General features: G+C 41.0%; 1 protein-coding gene across 6 annotated transcripts in view; it reads right to left on the reverse strand.

Annotated features, from left to right (window-relative positions):
- LOC112457431 (retinal guanylyl cyclase 2-like) overlaps positions 1-21,478 on the reverse strand; it is a 43,925-nt gene that overhangs the window by 14,609 nt on the left and 7,838 nt on the right. For 3 of the 6 annotated variants that reach the window (XR_003041105.1, XM_025020473.1, XM_025020477.1), the window contains exons 2-7: positions 13,918-15,650; positions 7,662-8,017; positions 6,023-6,186; positions 4,293-4,419; positions 3,135-3,287; positions 332-707 (exon numbers count right to left, since the gene is read on the reverse strand). Coding sequence is in view for 5 of the 6 variants with exons in the window: in XM_025020473.1 (XP_024876241.1) it covers positions 332-707; positions 3,135-3,287; positions 4,293-4,419; positions 6,023-6,186; positions 7,662-7,929 (1,088 nt within the window). In the remaining variant the exon portion in view is untranslated. Of the gene's footprint in view, positions 1-331; positions 708-3,134; positions 3,288-4,292; positions 4,420-6,022; positions 6,187-7,661; positions 8,018-8,815; positions 8,904-13,917; positions 15,651-21,478 lie in introns of those variants that run through there. The other 3 variants (XM_025020476.1, XM_025020474.1, XM_025020475.1) reach the window with 3 other exon arrangements.

Genomic DNA, 21,478 nt, shown 5'->3' on the forward strand with positions numbered 1-21,478 from the left:
GTTTACTTATAGACTAATGTAACGAAGGCAGATGGCTGTGAAAAAAAAGCTATGAATATTGTAATGATTATCTATATCGATCTTGAAGAAATCAACCAGTAACAAAATTAGAACAGATTTTATCATTTATATAAAATTTTTAATAAGAACGTTTATAACTGAATAATCTATATCTTTGTTAATTAATTTTACATTCTGTCTAAGAGTATAATTTTATATTTCATGAAGAATTGCGAGCTGCATTATTCCGCGCGGGTCTAGAATGTCTCAAACCCGCAACTACTTACATCGATAAAGTGACCCCGAGTTAACGTCGTTAATAATTGATTACCTCTGATCGAGTGGCGCGACCACAAGCAGATTCTCCATCGTGGTGCTGCTGAGATTCCTCGGCGGGGCGAATCTTCGCGAGGTCTGCTGCACCCTCCGCATTCTCTCGTCTCTCTCCGGGGTCGTGTACGGGCCGGCGCGAGTTACATTCGAGGTAGAAAAATTGGAAGACTGTGTAATCGCGGAATGGGCCAAGGTCGACGGATCGGTGGGGGGTGACGTGGGCGGCGAGTCGTCTCTCGGTAGGAAGAGGTCGATATCCTCCGTGTGGATCATCAGGATGACGGAATTCTGGATGTGCGTTTGCCACGCGGCGTTCAGCTCGATCAGAACGCGGTTTGTCATCTCGTCGAGTAGCGGCAGACAAAGCACCATAACTGGCAAAAAAAAAGAAAGGATCAAGTTCGCGTGACTGTACAAAGAGGAATATGAAATGAAGGTAAACGAATAAGGTCAAAGAGAGATCTGAATAGACGATTTTAGATCATAATTGAATTATTTATTATTTGATGTTATTATTTATTTATTGGATTTTAAGTGATTTGTAATTTAGTAATCATAGATAAAGAGAAGATAAGGTAAATCTATTTTTACAATCTTTTTTGTAAGAAGATCCTTATAAATCGACATGTAGAAGTCTTCTCTATCTATCATTCAGAGTGACGTTATTCAACATGTAATATTATTTTAGAAATTGTATTCAAAGCAATATCTATCGTAGTTTATTCACGTTAATAAACCAAACTTAATTTATTAGTAAGTTTGTTCTCTACATGCTTAGTCCTGGCATTAAGGGATTAGATAGTAACTGCTATATATATATATCTCTTAGAAATGATCGCCAAAATATATGTTTAATTGACACGAGAAACGAGGAAGTCTTCAAAGTAAATAGTAAAATTCATCCTTTTTGCTATAGTTTTACGTCATCCATCATATAGCCCCTAGGTATGATTCGCAATATTCTGTACTATATGAATGTATGTGCACGAATAAATAGAAGAGTAAAAGGACGAACGGAAAAAGGGCACAGAGAAAAGAAGGATAAATCGTAGAAAATGATGTATTAGCTAACGACCAGGGAATGACCAATCGAGTGGAGATTGAATTTATAGCCGTATATATATCTCTATAACCTTTTCAGAAGAACTTTAAAGCCGGAGATTTTAATTAAAATATTATAGAAAATGCTGAAGATACAGCACTACGTAAGACTAATTAATATTAATTAGCTGCAGGAAAAAAAGAGAAACAAAGAGACGCCACCTTTCCGTCGTAGAATACAATCGTAAACTCTGAAATGTATGTATATTCCGACGACAAAACGGATTCTGGACGCAATAACTGAGTGGGCAAGACCCACTCGTACGTAGGAAAAGCCATTTCGTGTCCTTTACATTTGCGTAAACGCAGATTGCGCTTATCTCAGTGAAATGCGAAGCGAACCGTTCATTCATAAGGCTGAAATTAATTAAAACGAGCTTTGACTACGTCATATCTCATATTAAGATATACGTTTCGCTTGAGGCGAACCCTCCTGGAAAGTTCACGTCGTCGTCGTGCCATTACTCGATTCATTTGCAATCCCGAGTACACCGCCGGGCGTCGTAAATTGTTGTTAACTAACAAGTTAATCCCGCTTCTGCGGAGATGCTGAAACGCGCGGTTATTACGTGGCGATCGGTGCGATGCAAAAAATTTACAAAAAAATTGCGACGAAATTTCAATTTCTCGTAACGGTCCTCGGATGGCTCATATAAGCGTTCTCTCTTCTCTCATACATATAACAGCTGGAAGACCTGCAGATTGGCCGCACAGGTGGGTTTTATCGCCGCTAAACCTGGCTCAGCAGCCGAGCTAAGTCCCGCGACGTCTTTTATGTACGGCGAAACATTTAAAAAGACATTGTTAACTTCACGACCCTCCATAAACGCACACCACGTACTAGCGAGAGCAATCTTCTTGTCTATTTACTTCTACTCGCTGGAAATTGCGCTTGCTGAGCTATCTTAAGCCCCATATAAAGCGCATAAAAGATTTGTAAAGAGATTCAGAAATAGATTTCCACTTAGATTCCATTTCTCAAAGAGCATATAAACAGCAATAAACTCGCACCTGTCTATATTGCGACGGCTATGTTTATTTTATTTCAGTTAGTCTTGAGCAATATTTTTCAAGCGGATTAATTTACTCTGCAGAAATGTAATAAATCTGCATGTTTATTTTAACGACGGATTTTCCACCTCCTTTGACGATACTCGTCTCTCGGAAATTAAAATTTTGTTACTTCCCTGCAAAAAGATTGCTGCTTAATATTGAAAGACACTTTTCGATACTTCGACGTGTGTTAAGGAAGAAAGGAAAAAAATCGGCCCATAAATAGGATTAAATTGAGTTAAAGTCGAAGGGTTCCGAGACACCCTATGTAAATTTGCAACGACGGAACGTAATTAAAGGATTAAGTTCGCGAACACCATCTGGAATAGTTCAGAGCTGATGGCATCGCCATCAAACTGTGACTCGCGCGAGTCGTAGGGCATTAGAACTGTATAAACGTCCTCGATCACGAAGGGATTTCAGGACGAAAGGACGAGGGGGACGCGTGTACGCGCCATTCGTGTTCAGGACGAAGGCGCGCGTCGCCTCATGCCGTTTAATCCTCAATCCGATAGTTTCGGTAGTTACTCCAGTAGAGACAGAGAGACACACACACACACACGGAGACTTCGGAGCCGGGGGCTGTGAGTGCCGAGTAATACTCGCGAGTTTCTCGTATATAATGGGATTAATCGTGCATTACTTACCACGACGGGAAACGCTGTGCACGGACCTCAGAATCCTGCGGATCTGCTCGAGGGTGGCGCGATGGGGTAGAATCAGGTGGTACCGCAGGGCGACGCCGATACTTCGGAACGCATTGATCACAGCACGGTCCAGGCTGGACCACGGTTCGCGATCTACGGCATTAATCGTATCTCTCTAATGCTCATTAAAATTCAACGCGCGGGTCGCGCATCGCGTTTTAATGGACAGGTCGGACAGTTCGGTTCCGACTGTCCTCGGTTGTTATCGGTCATTATTGTCCCAGATCCTTTCGCATTGTTATTCGCGATTTAATCCCTAAACTCTGGCTCGACCGAACGAAATTGGGCTGTGACGTCAGGGGGCAAAAAGTCATACGTAATTTTCTCGTGCGGCGCACGTTGGAATAAATGAGCTTTTTTGCCTCTCGCATCGTTTGACGGAGCCGACTTGCAAAATACATTACGTAATTCTCAAGTTAAGTCGTGAATTAACAAAGACGTGAATTAACTAAGTTTTAATCAGCTGTCACAAAGTATCTATATTTTTGTTGGAAATGCAGAACATATTTAGATTAAATTTCACATCAGCATTTTTTTATAGGAGAGAAGCGAAAAGGGAACTGCCGTCATGTTTTGAACAAGTTACGGCGATTGATATGATTGTACTGACGAACCAAGAGCTCTAAGCATAACTTACTCGGTAGACACCAACTAATAGACATTAAAATATTATAATTTCCCACTCAACAATATAAGTATACTGTTTCATATAACAGTTTTATTATTGCGTAGGAAATTATAATATTGAGATATAATGCTACTGTTAATTGGTGTTTACTGAATACACATATTTGCAATATAAAAAAATTTATCTTTTACAAATTATATTTTTAAGAATATTGAAATAGTTTATATTTTTGTTATATTTATATCTTAAAAATCACTTATTTATTCTATTTTGTAAAATTTTAGTTTTGAAATAATTTAAATTGGATGGACAATGAAAAAATATTGTATGTTGATGATAAAAAAACATTAGAATAAAACAAAAATTGAAATAGGTAATATTTTTTATTTGTTATAGCTAATGCTATTTACTCAATAGAATTTATCTAGAGTAATTATACATATATACGTAAGTGTTTTTTGAGGACTTACCTATACTGATAACATCCGCGGACTTCCACTGCAAGTGCAGGAATATTTCCGCTACGGCATTAGCCATTGACGGTAATGACGGAGAGAGCCTAATGATCGAAGATAGATCCCTTTCCTTTAAATCTCTCTGGAACACAAGTTATCGATATTCACGATCTCAAATTTTAACGAGGCGCTACTCGAGACGTTTTATTTTCGGTTCGGGGTCTACGGTGCTTCTATTTGAAATCAATACTATCCGATGAACGAAATTGTTTTACGGAGAAATATTTGTAAAAATTTTTCAGGAGATTCATTTTTGTGCACATAACTTTTCCAAAGCAATAACAGATCTGCGTATGGTTTATTTGCGTTTTTTCATAGTAAAATAAAATCCAAAACATTTTTTATAGCATTCATATTCTGCAATGTTATCATTTTGAAACGATTTTTCGCTTCTTTTTCGTTATAAAAAACTGCTTCGGATAAAGGTTAAAAGTTAGGTTAAATATAACGGCATTGTGAAATTCAATTTCCTTTTAGGCAAGTCAAGGAATACCCGAAAGTGTTGGATTCGCTGAAACGATGACATAACTGTCGTCTTGGGGGGACGTGTGAAATATCTACGAGCGGGATAAAAAGCTTTTTCGCGGAGGCGGCGATTTGTTTCGCTCAAGCGAATTGTGCCGATGACAAAGTTCACGGATGAATCAAAGGAAATTTGACGAAGCTCTATATTTATTGCCTCCACTCAGGCACCTGACGGAGTATATACTGGCGAGTTTGCCGCTTGCATCGGAAATGTCCATAATTGGACGTGCACCAATTAGAAAACTAAATAACGGGAAATAACCATTTATCCGGTTCGATTCAACCGATGCTCGCAAGTCGGTTATTAAAATTAAAATTGCGCTTCTTCCCAGTAGAATCAATTTGCGTATACAGAGACCGAGGCGAAATTTACAGCCTCGCCAATTTCCAGTCGGGGATATTACGTTGTATATAATTATTTACGAGCGCACAAATTTTCATCATTTTAACTTTTGCTCGCCGGGAAGAAATGCAACGGGCTAAATAACGTCGCGCCGTATTTCACGGTTTGCTACAAACGCGCCCGGCAATAAACATACCGCGTGCATTTTGATATCTCCTTTCGTTTGCACGTCTGACGCGGCGTAGTCTTTATTATTTTACACTTTCATATTTATTATTCCATAGAAGAGCGCGAATATATTTATTTACTAATAACAACATATCCTATCAAGGTATGATATCGGCATCCCGAAAAACACGTGCCGGAATCTGCCGTAAAAAAATATTCGCATTGATTTAATTTAAACAAAGCGACACGTACATCAATATGTATCATAAATGTCACACTCGGAAAATTAATTTCTAAAATGTTTAAAATAGTTTTATTGATTGGTATAAAAAAATAATAACCAGTTAAAATATCCACGGAGAATGTTTTCAAGTGATACTAGTGATACAAGTCAACAACAGTCAGACATACCCGAGGAACGTAACGTTTAATTACTCCGACGTAAAATTCTAGATCTTTCTCTCTCCGCTATTTTTCTTCAAGAGAAAGAGCTGTAGTGTATAACAGCTTCGCTTTATATCGTGTATTTTCGCAAGACCCAGCTGTGTCTCTCGAGATACCGGGAAATGTACCTTAATTGCTGTTCGACAGCTCCGATAACTGTGTGTAAACTGCGAAGACCGTCCGCGGAGTAAACGATAACACTCACCAGCGGACAAGTCCAAGTTAGCAGCGGTTTATTCCCAAGATGCGCGAGTTTGGCGGCGACCTCGCAGATCGAGCTGTCGAGCGCGGCTATCACCGCCTTCGTCTTGCTCTCGCCGAGAGCGTGGATCAGCGCGCCGAGGCCCCCGGTTTCCGTCTCACACGTCTCTGGAAATTAATTAATCGGGCCATTTAGTTCCCATTTAGAGCGACGACGATCGGAGATTTCGGCGACCGGCCCGGGCGATCTTCCACTGTCTTCGACTACTTGTTACCACCCGAAGGACGTGTTACAGATTACAAGTCAGGTACAGTTACAGGATGGCGAGAGCGGATGTGATGCACTGATTTAATGGCGTAATTTTCAATGTTGGGTTGGCTATCGATTCCGATAAACTCGCTATCCTCCTCCATCCCGGGATGGAGACAGTCACCGATATCCTACTTACGCTCTCGTGCTCTTTGCTCGTTACAGCCGGCACTCAACAACGTCGAATCCCACGATTCTATTCAGACCCAGTCGATCGAGACGTACGTATACGTATCACTCCGCGCGCGAGAGATACGTGTACGCGACCGTTGGCGATCATTGGCGCAAGATACAACGGTGCAAACGCCGCAAACAATACGCTATTAGCCGCGCTTCCTGAATGCTGATCTCTCGCGGCCACTCTCGCGGGAGAATCCGGAGAATCGGGTTTGCGGCGGGGACTGCGGGGAGTCGCCTGAGTCGTTCTCGAGCTCGGCGTATCAACTTCGTGCCATGCGAATCGCATTATATTCCGGTCGCATCGTCGACGGTACACGGTACTCCAGTTTGCTACGTCGTTTCCGTGAGACGCGTTTGCCGTCTACAAACGGCAAACGCGTCGCGCTCTCTCGAGAACTGGACCCTTTCTCCAGAATCTCCAGCGGTTCTCGCCAGCCCGGCACTTACGTCGAACGTCGAACCGGCAATCGGCATAGCCGGCCGAGTTTCGATTTGAATACGTAATGGGATTATTGGACGTCGCGTGATTCATGGGCGTGTAAATTTAGGGCCGGCTTGATAACGTGTTACGGAAGTGCGCGAATGATTATATTACGCTCTATAATCTATGTATTTGCGAATATATGCGTAATACCATTACTCTCGACGGAGGGGGAGAAGCGAAACGTTACGTTAAAATTTAACATTGCCACCTCTGGCATGCAGCGAACGCATAAGCGCTTGCTCTGTATAATTATTATAATTAATTACTCGGGTGAGAGAAATAGCCCTCGAATTAATTAATGTATTCGAGATTACGATGTTGCGAGGTATGTTCCAGATTTATCGTCTTTCGCACATGTATAATCCCCCCTGTATAATTAATTATATACGCGTCATTAAATACCATCGGCCGCGCGCTTGTAAATTTTCAATGTCCGTTTTACACGTTCAGACAACATTTTCTAGTCGCGCGTACATCACGTGTATATCAACTGGTAATTACATAAAATATTCAAACTGTACTTTTCCAATATCGCGTATCTATCGCGTGTAAAATTTGCAGTACTCGCACGGCTGCCTCGCCGAATTATTGAATAAGTAGTATCATCGGATAAAGTATCCGGTACAAGTAGTATATATACATATATATATATATAATATATATACTCACCGGATCTCGGCATCACGCTGATCGAGTGCTCGCCGGCTAGATCGCGCTCCAAGTGATCCTGTATCTCGGTGACGTTGATCTCCCCGTCGCATCTCTCGCCCAGGAAGATTATCACGTCCGCGTCGGGCCGGGGCCGCACGTCACGCGCTGTCTCCGAGGGGTAGGTGGACGTGCACGAGATACCGGCTTCGACTGCGGGGGAGAAGCACCCGGATAGGATCGCGATCGGGAGCCACCACCAGAACCGGCGAAAACAGTTCCCGGCCATGGGCCCTTGGACCCTGCCGACCACGATGTCACTGCCACCGCGGCGGGGAACGGCGGGAAAACGCTCTGTTCCGTCGATTCACCCTCGCCTGCGGAATACGTAATAAACGTGACCTATTTCGACGTATGTAGGTACATAACAAGGCTAAATCTTTTTCGCATCGGGGACTCGAAAGATTCTTTCAAAGTTGCTTCATAATGGCATTGATTTCTGGCGCGATGTCTTTATTTTAGATCACGTTATAAGACACTTTGTAGCTGAGTTTTACTATTGATAATAAGGCCTGTTCGTTTCCGCTGCACTTCTGAACTAGTGCAACATAATGCAATAAGTTAGAATGAAACAAATACATTTTCTTTCATTCTAACTTATTGGCACTAGTTTAAAAGTGCAGCGAAAACGAATAGACCTAATATTATTAGATATGTTTTTATTTACACAAATGTACCTTTTCTAATCAATATATAATAATAAACTTCTCATGTATAATTAAAATATTAAATTTACAGTAACCGACCAATGTGTCAATTTATTGTTATTAGTTTCACTTTTTATTTTTTCAAGTCACATTTGACCTCGCAGAAACATTTTAGCGAAGCGAACCGTCCGCGGCATACGCGAGAAAATGCGTGAGGCGACTTGAAAGTAGATATCGCGAGCCAATGAAATCGGGACGACTTTGTTTGCCGCGGAATACGTGATCGTGTTTTTTTCCTTCCCTTTTAATGCCGCAAGAACAAGGAGCACCGTGGCGTAATTAGAGCTCTTTGAAATGCTGCAACTGAATCCAGCAACCAGGCGAGATTTTTCTAAACAACTCGCGCGTCCGCTCTCCTATCGCTTTGTGTGGGGAAGATCAGAGTTTGGTGATGAGATGAATACTAACGTGAAAAATTGCGAGCAAAGTTATATGAACTTCCGTAACTTTGCGAGCAACAGGCAAACGATGTCCCGTATAGTTGACGAAACATTATCTGTACAACAAAAACTTTGTAATATTTTTATATGCTCAAAATGACGAAAGAAAATATAAAAATGCATAGAATATATTTCAGACTCGCCGAACATTCCACTTTTCCTCTCGGTCTCGCCTACAATATTTCAATCAGCTTAGACTTTTAACAGATAAAAAAAGGTAGTAGATAAAAGCGTGTGTATAAAAGAGAAACTTTAGAACTTCTGTTTATAATTATATCATTTATCATACTTCATAGAGTATGAAAGCCCGAATTGTCGTTGTCGTTTGATGAATGTCAAAATAATTATTTTTAACTTATGCACGCCACGTAAAATTCATAATTCAACAAATATAATAGTTAAAACGCTGTCGGCGTAACAAAATTTATAAAGCTGACAAGGAAAAACCGCGGCACAATGTTGGTCGAAATTACCGAAGCGAAAAACAGCCGAAAAAGAGTCATTTCCTCTTTGTCATATACGTGCGCCCTTCGATCATTCTATCGGCTTTAAAACCTTTTTGGTATACGCGCGAAGTCGAACAACAGAGATGGTGCCCCGGTTTCATCGAAAACACACTGTTATAACGTTATCGCGCCGTAAAAAAAAAACCCTGTACACTAACAGTTTTTACAACGTTAGTACGCGATCAAAACTACACAGTGCAGGGTACACAGTTTTTACAGAGTTACTGGGAAAACAGAAATTGCATTCTAACTCTGTTTGCACAGCTATCCTTTTGATGATGATAACTGGATAACGGTTACCCCCTGACACACACACACACACACGCACACATGCGCGACAGAGCAGCCCACGTGTGAACTTACGATGCTTATCGGCTTAATTCCGTTTAGCGTGATTATCGAGCGCGGTTGATTGTTGGTTCGATTTCGCATGGGATTATCTCGATAATGAATAGGGCATATCCTGACGCGCATTCGTCTCCCTTAACGCTTTTGGGATAACGCTCCAGATTCCGCTTTGCGCGCGGCGGTAAGTAGATTTGCGCATAATTGCGTTTTCCATCGCTAGCTTTCTGTAACGTCATCACTACAAAATTGAATGCCGCTCGCGCGCACGTGACTTCTCTCTCCCCGTGGATTTCCAGGAAGAGAGGACATGAATTGGAAACAGAATTGTTTCGTCGGTTTGAAGTTTCCTGCGCCCGCGCGGTTCGTTGTTAATATTCGCGAGATCATTCACGACTTCGTCAATGCGTCAATTGATAATTTTATAACCACATATTTATAAAAAAACTCAACAAACATGTAATATCTTTTGTCTCAGATTGATTGATGTTGTAAGGTTGTACGTTAAGCAATAATACGTACGGGATTGAAACGGGAGCACAAAATACGTGATGTCGAGCTCTTTAATTAATTTAGGTCAATACGATATTGAACACATAATGATACGTTGCGTCAATGAGTTACAAATGTAATTCAGAATATAAATTGCAATAATCTTTTCAAAACAAATAACTGAAATAACAATACGCAATACATATGGTACAACGAATTTACATCGTAATAAATTCCGAAATGAATTTCTTGCGACACGAATCTCCGCGAAAAATTTTATGACGCTCGTCACGTCCGTATCTGTTATTGGCTATGATAATTACTATCGTTATTCCGCGTTGGACGAGAAGAAAAGATGTACTTTATCCACCGCGTCGGGATATTAAATTGGTTTCTCTCGGGCCGGATATCGATGGAGAACTCTCGCGGCGATGGAATGCGCGACGGCGGAAATAAATAGATGAATTTTTCTGATAGAAAGAATATCATTCTCCCGATTGTGTCCCTTCTATTAAAGGAACGTAAGCGTTTCTCGAGTCGCGTATTCCATGTATCTGAATCGACGTGGACTTTTGTCCCGGACCTCGGATGATCCGGGACAAGCTCTCCGGGACAAATCCACTTTGAGTCTGTCTATAAAAGTCTTCGCGAATACCTTAACTTTCGTATCACTCGCGATGCCGAGCGTACAGAGAATAATTCATTTTCACGCAATTCTCTCGCCGTGGAACGTGACACGCTGGAACACGATTGGAACATGGGAACACGTCTCAAAGGGTTCGTCTTTCACGGAGGTTGCAACCTACGACATCTGAGACGGTCCGGTGCCAGTTTATTACAGACATCAAGTATTGGTCTCGTTTTCTCGTTACGCGGACATTTATAATCGATTACGAGCTTGTTATGTCGGGAAAATTGCCGTGATGTAATTAACAAGACACGTAATGCCGAGTTATTTACCGTCGATGCACCCTGTAATGATTAAAGAAAATCGTCGCACTGTGATGCTCAAGATTCGTATTCTCTCTCTCTCTCTCTCTCTCTCTCTCTGTCTTTCTCTCCCCTTCTCATTAGCACGGTTTAAATGCCAATAACGGTAACGCGCTAATTAACGAGAGAAATTCGCTCTAACATCTATGGGGCACTTCGAGAGGATGATTTTCCTGTTTACACAGCCTGAACAAGTTTCGAGCGCGCGTCGAGAACCGTCATCGATAAATGCATTGAATCAGATGCATCGATCCCTGATGAATACCCGTAACGATTTCCTGCGAGCAGCTCGACGACACCCGGGAGACACGCGGGATTATCATAATTCAACATCCTAAATTGGAAACGTGCCGTAAAATGCACGGAAAAGATAGAAAGATATAGAAGACGTCAATTTTGAATAAAAATGGCGCGACGACCTCCTAAATTTTATGGCCGTACGTCAAAACATCGTCGCGATGTTACTTTACGATGATCAGAATCGAGAAGTAAGATCCTAAAACATTCCGGGGCCATTCACTGCAGGAATGATTATTTTCGTTTCAGCAGACTCATCGTCAAACTCATCTTTATTCCCTTGTATATTTGTCTCCATGAAAGTATTCGAGACGAGAGATATATTGTGTAGGTACATATACATAGATGTAATTGCGAATAACCGAATGACAGATTTTTAATTAAATAGTCCGATTTTTCTGGATAAAGCAATTATAAGAAAAAGCGTTAAAAATGTATTATCGTCTTAATTTAATCTTTCTCGATATAATATCTGCCGTGTGCATCGATACTTTACGTAATTCGATACGTCACTCATTATTTCATAATGACGCTAAATTGGAATCGCATTATATCATATGCGAGGTGATCGATTCTATTATATATATATATATATATATATATATATATATATATATATAGTTCACTCTATTTCTTCATTATGGAAGATTCTTAATATTGCATAAGCTAGAAGTCCACGTTCGCGATCTGATAATTCTGTTACTTCTTTCTGCATCTTTTTTACACCTTTTCATACAGATCAATATGTCGTTCGCGCTTATCATCAAATTTAGATTATTCTTCTATTGTGTTATGCTTTACGTGAAATTTAGCGCAATTACTTCTTATCGATTGCGTGTATTAAATTTATTTAATAAAATGTAAACTCGATAACATTTGTGATAATTTAATTTCTAATTTTATAATTAATTAAATTTTATAATTAAATATAATGTTTTATGTAAAAAGATGAAAAAATTTTCTTTTAAGTAAAAGTATGGCACTTCTTTAATAAGTTATGTTAATAAGCAATGTTACGTGTATGAAATAATAATGAGTAATTATATTAATAATATAATTAAATAATATTAAGTAAATAGATAATAATACAAATTAATTATTATCTTAAATTAATTACAATTTTAAACGTACACATTATTTCAGTTTATATTTCTCTATTACGTATATATGTTCTAATGTTCCGTAATTTTTCTTTTTCACATGTTTTTCTTTCCAACGAGGGGTTTTAATCTTTTAAGTTTATTTTTAGAAACATCGCTACTGCTTATACACACGGTCTTTACAAGAGAAATTCTTCAATTTATCAATAGTGCACCGTAATTTTGATCAAAGTTGTACGGCGTGGTAGTGTTCGCCTAAAGCAACGTTTGCACTACTCGATCACTTAATTCCTGTCGGATCGTAAATTGCGAAGACTGACGCGGTTAGGTTGACACATTGAATCCGATCCAATTCGCGTCAAATACAGAAAGAATGAGATCAACAGGTGATGAATCTGCTATGGCATAGAGCACGGTAAATTAGTGGACCTGAGGAATTTAACATCAGCTGAATTGTCGCGCGACTTCCCAACGATTCGGAAATAAATTGTTGCGGCATCAAGCGCGGTTTATTTAGCGTTGATGCAAAATTGTATTTTATAACGAATAAAATTTCTTACGTGTTTGTCTACGGAAGAATTTCGCACAAGAAAATGCCAGAGATAACCAAATGCAAGAATCTTAAAATATTGATCAAAATTTGCAACAAGTAATCTGATTGCTTTATTGTTAACGATTCTTTATTTTTACATGTAATCCGTGTATATACTTCTCATTTTAACATCATTACGTTTCCCGAGGTGTTGATAAACTTTATCCGTTTTTTTTTCTTTATACGCAGTGGCCTTTTCGAGAAGAAGCGTCTTTTAATCCATTAAGAAGTGGAAGATCAGTCCTGAATGTTGTCAAAGAGGCGAGGACAAACAAGGTTCGCCGATCCCAGTCGTTGCGGTTGCAAGTTGGAAAATCGGGTCAAATGTTGTACCTTAGTTCTGTGTATATAACTTTGGACTTGGTGTTGATATATCGCTTAAATAACACTGGACATTTAGGAGTTTCGGTATTATATCGGCCGCCTGTGGGAAACGATAAAATTTAACGATTAAATATATTTTTTTAACGCGCAGAAGTTACAATTTAAAAATTAAAAGATTTAAAAAATAGAAGTTAGAAACTTTTAACGTTAGAGTAGCGACGTGCTGAAAAATTAAGAATTGATATTGGTGCTTGTGTATATATACCGTTTGGAGTTTAGCTACCGTTAAAACTTTCTCGTAACTTTTTATATTTTCTTCGAGAAGTCTCAGCTTTGTGAGGTACTCCAGCATGCTCTCGTGAAAAATTCGTGTTTCGAAGTCGGCGGTGGATTTTATTTCGGAACAAAGCGCAAGTCCACATACCTGTAAAGCGCTATACACGCGACGGAACTCTCGATTCTTCGGGTTGACATCTCCGCACGTCACGCCTCTTTCTTAATAAAATGCTCCACCGCGCAGAGTGGTTAAAACGTTTCCTCTCAAAATGAATAGCGTGCAAACCACTTCCGCGCTTACACATTTTGTCGCACCGTCGCCGTCGCCGTCGCCGCGGGGAAAAACACCGCGTCACACCAGTTTTTAGCCCCCCTCCCGAGTCGAGTTTAATGCCGCGTTAGCGCGCTTCGCACGCGGAGATTGAACAAGAGATTCCGAAACATTGACCTAATTTATGGCAGCAACAGTTGCACCGTTATTTCCATCCGCGAAATTTTTTTTGTCCGTGGTCTTGCCGCGACATTCAATATTGTCAATTTGCGAGATTAAACAATTTCAGCGTTCCTCTATCATGGTTTGCGTCGCGTCCGCTGTCCGATAATCCGCAACACACGTTTTAATTTTCCACCATTATAGAGCTAATCCGACGGTGTTGACAGTTATGAAACTTTATTGGTCGAGCGTGTGGTGGATCGTCCAAAGTTCAAAACCAAATTCCATTCCAGCAGTTTATAGTGTCTAACGAATTAGAAATATTCTCGCGGTCACAGCGATCTTTTGAGCTCGTTGAACTTGCTCGGCGAATTTTGTATTCCCGACACTGTCGTTTACATCGTTTTTTCCACTCGTAAATTCGATTCTCTATCTCCGATACTCTTCCCTTGTTAGAAACGCTTCTGTTCACAGAACGTTCACGTTCACGTGCCGGGCGGTCGACCATTAAATTTTATATTTTACGATCGCGTCCACTTATACCACTCGTAAACCGAATTCCATTTCCGATATCTCCATTCCCGCAGAAAGATCGTTGCTCGCGCAATGTTCACATCGCAATCGCGGTATATCCGCTTCAAAGTTTCAAACGAGAGAGATAGATATATATATATAGAGAGAGAGAGAGTGAGTGAAGAATGGAGCGAGGCTAAGGCTCGATCTTAGCTCTCGGTTACTGCCAATCAGAGACAATAACACCCTGGCTCGTTTTAGCCAGGAATAGCATACATACCGGAGAGACGATATCGAGCGCACTATTTCCGACTACGTCTGTCCGTGATTCAGATATCGGTCTGGCGGAGCGGGACGGCCGATTCGACCTTGACTCTGATTGTCCGCACATTTTAACGCACGGCTATACATATGCATGAGATCCGCGCGTTTCTCCGTCCCGGAAGCGTCTATATATCGATCGCGCCGGAAACGATGGCGGCGCGAGAACGAGGATCGAGGTCGTTGTTTTTCGGGGGAGGTGCGTCCTCCTCGGGAGGGTTGAGTGCCGCAGCCGCCGCCGCCGCCGCTGCCGCTTCAAGGGGCGAGTGGCCGCGTTCGATCGCCGCCGGAGCGCAGCTTATTCGTCCCAATTCGGAAGTCCGTCCGGTGCCGGTCGTCCGGCCGCCACCTCATCCCGACGCGCTCGAATCGCCGTTGATATCGCGCGACGCGAACGGTCCTCGCATCCCCCGCCGAAGGAAGGGTTCCCCGGTGCCCCTGGTCGACGACGTCGCCAAATTGCACGTAATTGGGGCGAGTCCGAGCTGGCACGCACACACCCGCGGCCGCACACGAAATCACTGACGAGGCGATATTGCACCTGAACCGATTATGACGTACCGGGCGCGATGATTAATAGGCGAAAAGGTCGTGCGCGTTCGCAGCGTCATGATCTGTAACAGGTAACGAAAGCCAGTAATTATGGGCTGCCAATAATTTCGGGTTAATCCTGTCGTGCCCCCGATATGTTACGCGCGGACGGAGAGAGAACAATGAATCCCTTCGAACATTGTCTGGATATTAGGGGCGCGTTTATTGAAACTGAATATACGCGAATTTTCGGAGGTCGGAAGTTAAAAGGATTAATATCGATATATTTGAAACACATCGCGATCTCGCGATCTCTACGGCAGCCGATAGAAAACCAATAATTATAAAACTACTAATAATTCTGATGCGTTAATTCTCGTCAAGCTCCGAGATGTTACACGGTGAGTAATAATACTCATTTATCGGGAACAAATATTTTCTGGATATCGAGGATGTATTAAACCTCTTGTAAAATAAATTGTTACGGAAGCTACAAACAAGAATCAATATGGCATGCCGGTTTTTTTAAGTATCGTGACCTGCAAAAGCCGATAAAAGCCCATACTTACAAGTTGTGAATGATATATCGGATTAATCTTATCGCATCCCGGCGAGATATCACACAATGTGGATGGTATTAAATTTATTCATCCGGAATAAAATTTTGAATTTAATACCGATTTGGTCATCATCCGAATGTTCGAAATACGTTTATTAAATTCATTAGAAAAATTGGAAATACGCATTTGTATGAGGCTACAAGTAAAGATTGATTCGTAGTACGTGTAAATGTACATCATGCACCTGGCAACGGCTGGAAGCCCGCGTTTACGAGCCGCTATTACTTCTGGCTTAATCCTATCGAGTTTCTGTGCTCGTGGTGGACCGAGGATAAGTTAATTATCGCTCAGGCTCAAAGACATTTCATTAAAATATATCCAGAGCGAATCAAGCGCAGTCTGCGTGCGTTATCTGCTGCGTGTTAAATACATCAGCTGTGAGCTGTGACTTGCGACAATTATAAAGAACTGATTTGTGCGCATTCGGATCTGATACAATAACTCACGGTTACACCCACGAGGGGCAATTAATTTTACATAACTATTACGATCGAGCTCTCTGAACAACGTGGAACAACGTGCTGATCATTATCCATTATGGAGATGTCATTAAAAAATATTTCATAGTTTAAAAACGAGTTTTTGATTACGACAGATTGTAAATTATGTTGTTAACATTTATTAACATGATAAAACGCCATCGTGTACTCATTTTTCGCGATGTAATTTATTTCGGTATTATATATGCTTCAAAAATGCTTCAAAAATGGAAAAATTTATTAAAAAGAAAAAAGATTTGCAGGCATTATATAATATCGTGCATATAAACTATTCGTTAAGGATGTCAGAATGACGTTTGACGTATTCGCTTTTACTCGACGGATTTATAAGATGCATAAGTTATTCATATTTAATGAGTGATATGCGCGAAGCGAGACGGGCTGCCGAGGCTGGCTAAAGAGGAAAAACAAAAGATCGAAAATTTTTGCAAATAAAAACGATTATGAGAATCGTGGCTCGCGATAACGAGTAAAGTTTTTCGATTATACCGAACGGTCTGCACTTATCAGAATCTCGCAATAATAGCCAACCTTTTTGTGCTTTTCATCATGAAATATGCATATATATATATATATATATATACATATATCGCAATTGAATTGCGTCGCGCAGCTGCCGTATCGTGAATAAACGTGTAATACATCCCTTTTCTTTCGCCATCTACGGAAACCGCAGAATCGGATCGATCCTCGCACACTCGGGTATCTCGCGACGCGGTCTCCATCTTCCATCCGTATAAATTCTCTCTCTCCTGATTCAAATGGTTCTACCGTTATTAAACTTCAGAAATAAATGCAAGGCATATAATGGTGGTGGTGTGTATTCATGAGAATAGGGTGCGAGAGAACGTGCCTGTATCTTGCGATTTATACGCCGTAGGAAAACTTCTTTAAAAAGAGAGACCCCCTTTACTGATTGTGAGATTACGCAAAAGAGAGACTGATGCGTAGATAATCCGTCTCTTAAAATAAATTGTACTAAAACGTTGCTGCGCGTGTTCCACTTGATCCACCTCTTTATCCGGCAGTTAATTAACTCTCCAGCTCCAGAGGATCAGACGATGTATTTAATCTTCTCGTCCGATTTTTTAATCGATAAGAAATCAATTTAATTATTTTGAAATTTTTTATTCAAGTCACGCGCACAGTGGAAAAAGAATTTGACGTTTATATTTCTTCTGTTAAATAAGATGCACTTCTCATCAAAATTAAAGGATCATTTTGAATCGCGAAAATGGAGTGTCGCTCGAAGTAGAAGCGTCATCGAGAAAAAACTTGGTGGAATTTAAAAGCCGAGGCTCCAGGGTTTAAAACGTTTCTCTGAACTTCACTTTATGACAGTTTTTTTTCGCAAAGTTACGTAAATTTGTGCTTTATCATTTTTTCCACCGTGACTTCCAAGCGACCCTTTTTAATTTTATTGAAAAAGTGTATCGCGTACATTTCCTGCCACATTGCAGATTTTTAATCACGCCATTCTATATTTAAGGATGGACAGTTACATTAATTATGTTGAAAACAAAATCTCATTTTTTATCTCAGGAAATTTATAGCGTCATATATGTTTCGTGCATATAAAGCTTACATTAAATCGAGATTCGTATTGATGTTTGTATTCACTCAGTCGCGATTATACTACATAAACTGAATTTTACGGCAGGCAGTAAATGTAACAAATGTAATTCGTAAGTATAATAAAGTTTACTTGAGGGTAAACAAACAAGTATCTCCCTTTTGTATATATACGAGCAAATCCCAATAATAATAATCAAAATTATAGTGGCACACGAGCGTACACGAGGGTATCGATCGAGATAATGAAAATTAGTCAATCATCGTGTGTTTGCGGTGGATAATCTCTCAATTACGCGGTACACAAGGCGATGCGCAAAATCCCGGCGGGGTTTCCTGCCCAATTTCCTTTAGCCGCTTATCCGCCGTCGGTGGTCGTAACTTGTTAGTGGCCGGGCTAAAGCTGGCCACACACACTTTTTCGTAACAGTAACAGTAGGATTTCGACCAATCGTGTTACTCGATTTGGGAACGTACGGCCGTACGTTTTCGAATCGAGCAACGCGATTGGTCGAAATCCTACTGTTACTGTTACGAAAAAGTGTGTGTCCGGGGCCTAAATGTGCGAAAAGATTGTGCGCGGCCCGCAGCATAAAATCGGCCGGCGCAAATAAAAGGAGGTCTGTTTATCTCGCGCGACGTTTCTTGCGCGACGACGCGCCGACGTCGCGTATATATCCGCTGCCATTTGTACCCGTCTGCGCCGACTTGAAAATATCGTTTATTGCCCACACACGAGACTCCCCGCCATATTCTACGTGCGTCGCGACGGTGTAATCGTTTAACGAACGTGCTCAAGAAATTCATGTCGTTCAACGGAAGCTGAATGCTAAGGGCTAACAGCCACCGCAAACACAAGGCTTATACACACATAGGTTCGTGCCTAGGACATGCCTTTGACCAACTGCGTTCATTAGATTCTCTTATTATAATTAGAAAATAGAAAACAGTAATAGTAATAGTAACAGAGATATTGCATTTACCGAGACAATTATAATAACGATCCATATTTTTCTTTTATCCTAATGCAGCTTTTCGCTTAATTAGCGCCTGTGTAATCAATTTCCTGTAAATGTATGTACATTCTCGCCATCGTGTTCAATCGTCTAATAACTAAATTCATTTAGTTGACGGAATATCAGAGCGTGATGTTACGTTTACAATTTGTAAAACACACTCCGCGCGATTGTTTACGTGTAGAAAGGAGTCTTTTACGTACTTGCGAGTTAAAATAGAAATCAATATTTAGCCCGAGGCACCTTACATATGACGCTACGAACTTCGGTAGCAATTCCGTAGCAATTTTCCTCTCGTACCCCCTGTGTCCGAGCCCAATGTTGTCCGCGTTCTTCTCCAATGTCCCCCCCCATCCCGCCCCACATTGTCGGCGGGAAACTTTATGCATCGCTGAGAAAAGTGTATCGATCCCTCGACGCCGAAACGGCGAATTTAGCGGGGACCTTGTTAAGGGACAAAACGGAAGCCAATGTCCTGGAAGAAGGCTTCGCGGAGGCCACAAAATCTCTCCCCTATAGCGTAATCCTCTCTTAATTGCCGTCTATATACCCCGCCATCCTCTCGAGATCTCGCCCGACTAAACAGCTATCTCGTCTGCGACTTTCGAGATCAACGATTTACGCGTCACAAGGCGCGATGTCACAGAGCGCGTCTTAATATACAATTCCAATGTAACGATGTGAAAATGTCAAATGGCACAGGTGGGTTTCGCGTGGGTGATAGCGCGTGAGTTCGCCAGACGTTGTTATGGAAGTCGGAAACGTCTTAGCACGTTCATTGGTGTTCGATACTCCGTAAGACGCTTTTCCTCAGAGAGCAGCTTTACTCCAAGAAGATATAATTAAATACCGGATGTCAGATAGAGTATACACAAAAACAGCTCGGAAGGGAGCGGCTTCTCGAAATTACATTCTATTCGTCAAGAGAATGTTTCTTGAATTTGTATTTTATAAATATTCCCGCGAGAGATTGTTTTTATGTTTTTCACGCGTATGATTGAGATTTTCCAGCGAGAAGGAGCAATGTATTCGAACGTATGCTGTTCAAATGTAATAGCGAATAATAATTTAGATGTATTTTCCGTGTGCATATGTACATGTGAATGCACAGGGAATTTCGTAAAAGCATATAAACAATGATATCAAAAATCCACAAGGGTAGCTGTTAAGGTCGTTGTTCTCGAGATATTAAATTTCCAAAATGTAACACACGGTGCACACAGAACAGCTGGCACAATGGGGCACTCTAAAATCACCGACAGCACCGCGTACCGGTGTCTGGATGATTATTGATTTCGTTGCGTTATTGTGACCAGTTATTCAACCAGTAAGCGAGTCAATCATTTTACATAACGTATAACTGGCTGCAGAGCGCGCGCGTTCCTGCCCGGCACAAAGCAGCCGCATACAAATGAATAAGTTCTGCGAAATCGAAATATATACGGGGGAAAACAGGAGCGCTGAATAAAAAAATGCCCCATTGTCCCGCGAAAGAGAGAGAGGTGATTGAGACCTGTTGTCGTGCGCGGCAACAAATCGCGGGGATGTCACACGAGGCAATGTACTTTATATAGCTCGCAAATTCATTTTACATTTGCTATCCCGCCAATTGTAGAATATAGAATTAGCTAACTACCACGCTAATTAATGCTAATTAACTTGTTTCCCGAAAATTTGCAGTATTTGGATATTATTACATATTGTAACGTATGCAATTAGAATTTTGCACATGCATTTACCCTCGTTAGGGTCGTAAATTGAAATCGATTTTCGGGTGTCAATTAATTATTTTAATGAATGGCCATACCTTTTCAATGATATCCTAATTAGCACCATTTAATATCTGGGTAGTTGCTCGTTTGTCAGAAAATTTAGTTAATATTAAACCAGTTTTGAGCATTTGTGTGCAAAGGTCGAATTTCATTCGTCTAGTTTGCCAGACTAATGCCCGATGGTTCGTGTCTCAAGAACTACTCGTGTATCAGCAATAAGATAAACGTCATTTATCTCAATGCGACATGTAACAACCTGTTAGTAGCGTCGTTGAAGTCACTCCCGAAAGACAAAACCGTGTCAAAACCGCGGAGAGAAATCCGTGCGGCTGTCATCTGCTTGGAAAATACTGTTCCCTCGGGAGAGCTTGCAACACGATGCAACGAGAACGGATGGACGTTGTATCTCTTATTGAGCAGGCACCGCACGC

The sequence above is a fragment of the Temnothorax curvispinosus genome, unplaced genomic scaffold (genome assembly GCF_003070985.1).
Source record: "Temnothorax curvispinosus isolate PA1 unplaced genomic scaffold, ASM307098v1 QBEX01007779.1, whole genome shotgun sequence".
NCBI classification, from domain to species: domain Eukaryota; kingdom Metazoa; phylum Arthropoda; class Insecta; order Hymenoptera; family Formicidae; genus Temnothorax; species Temnothorax curvispinosus.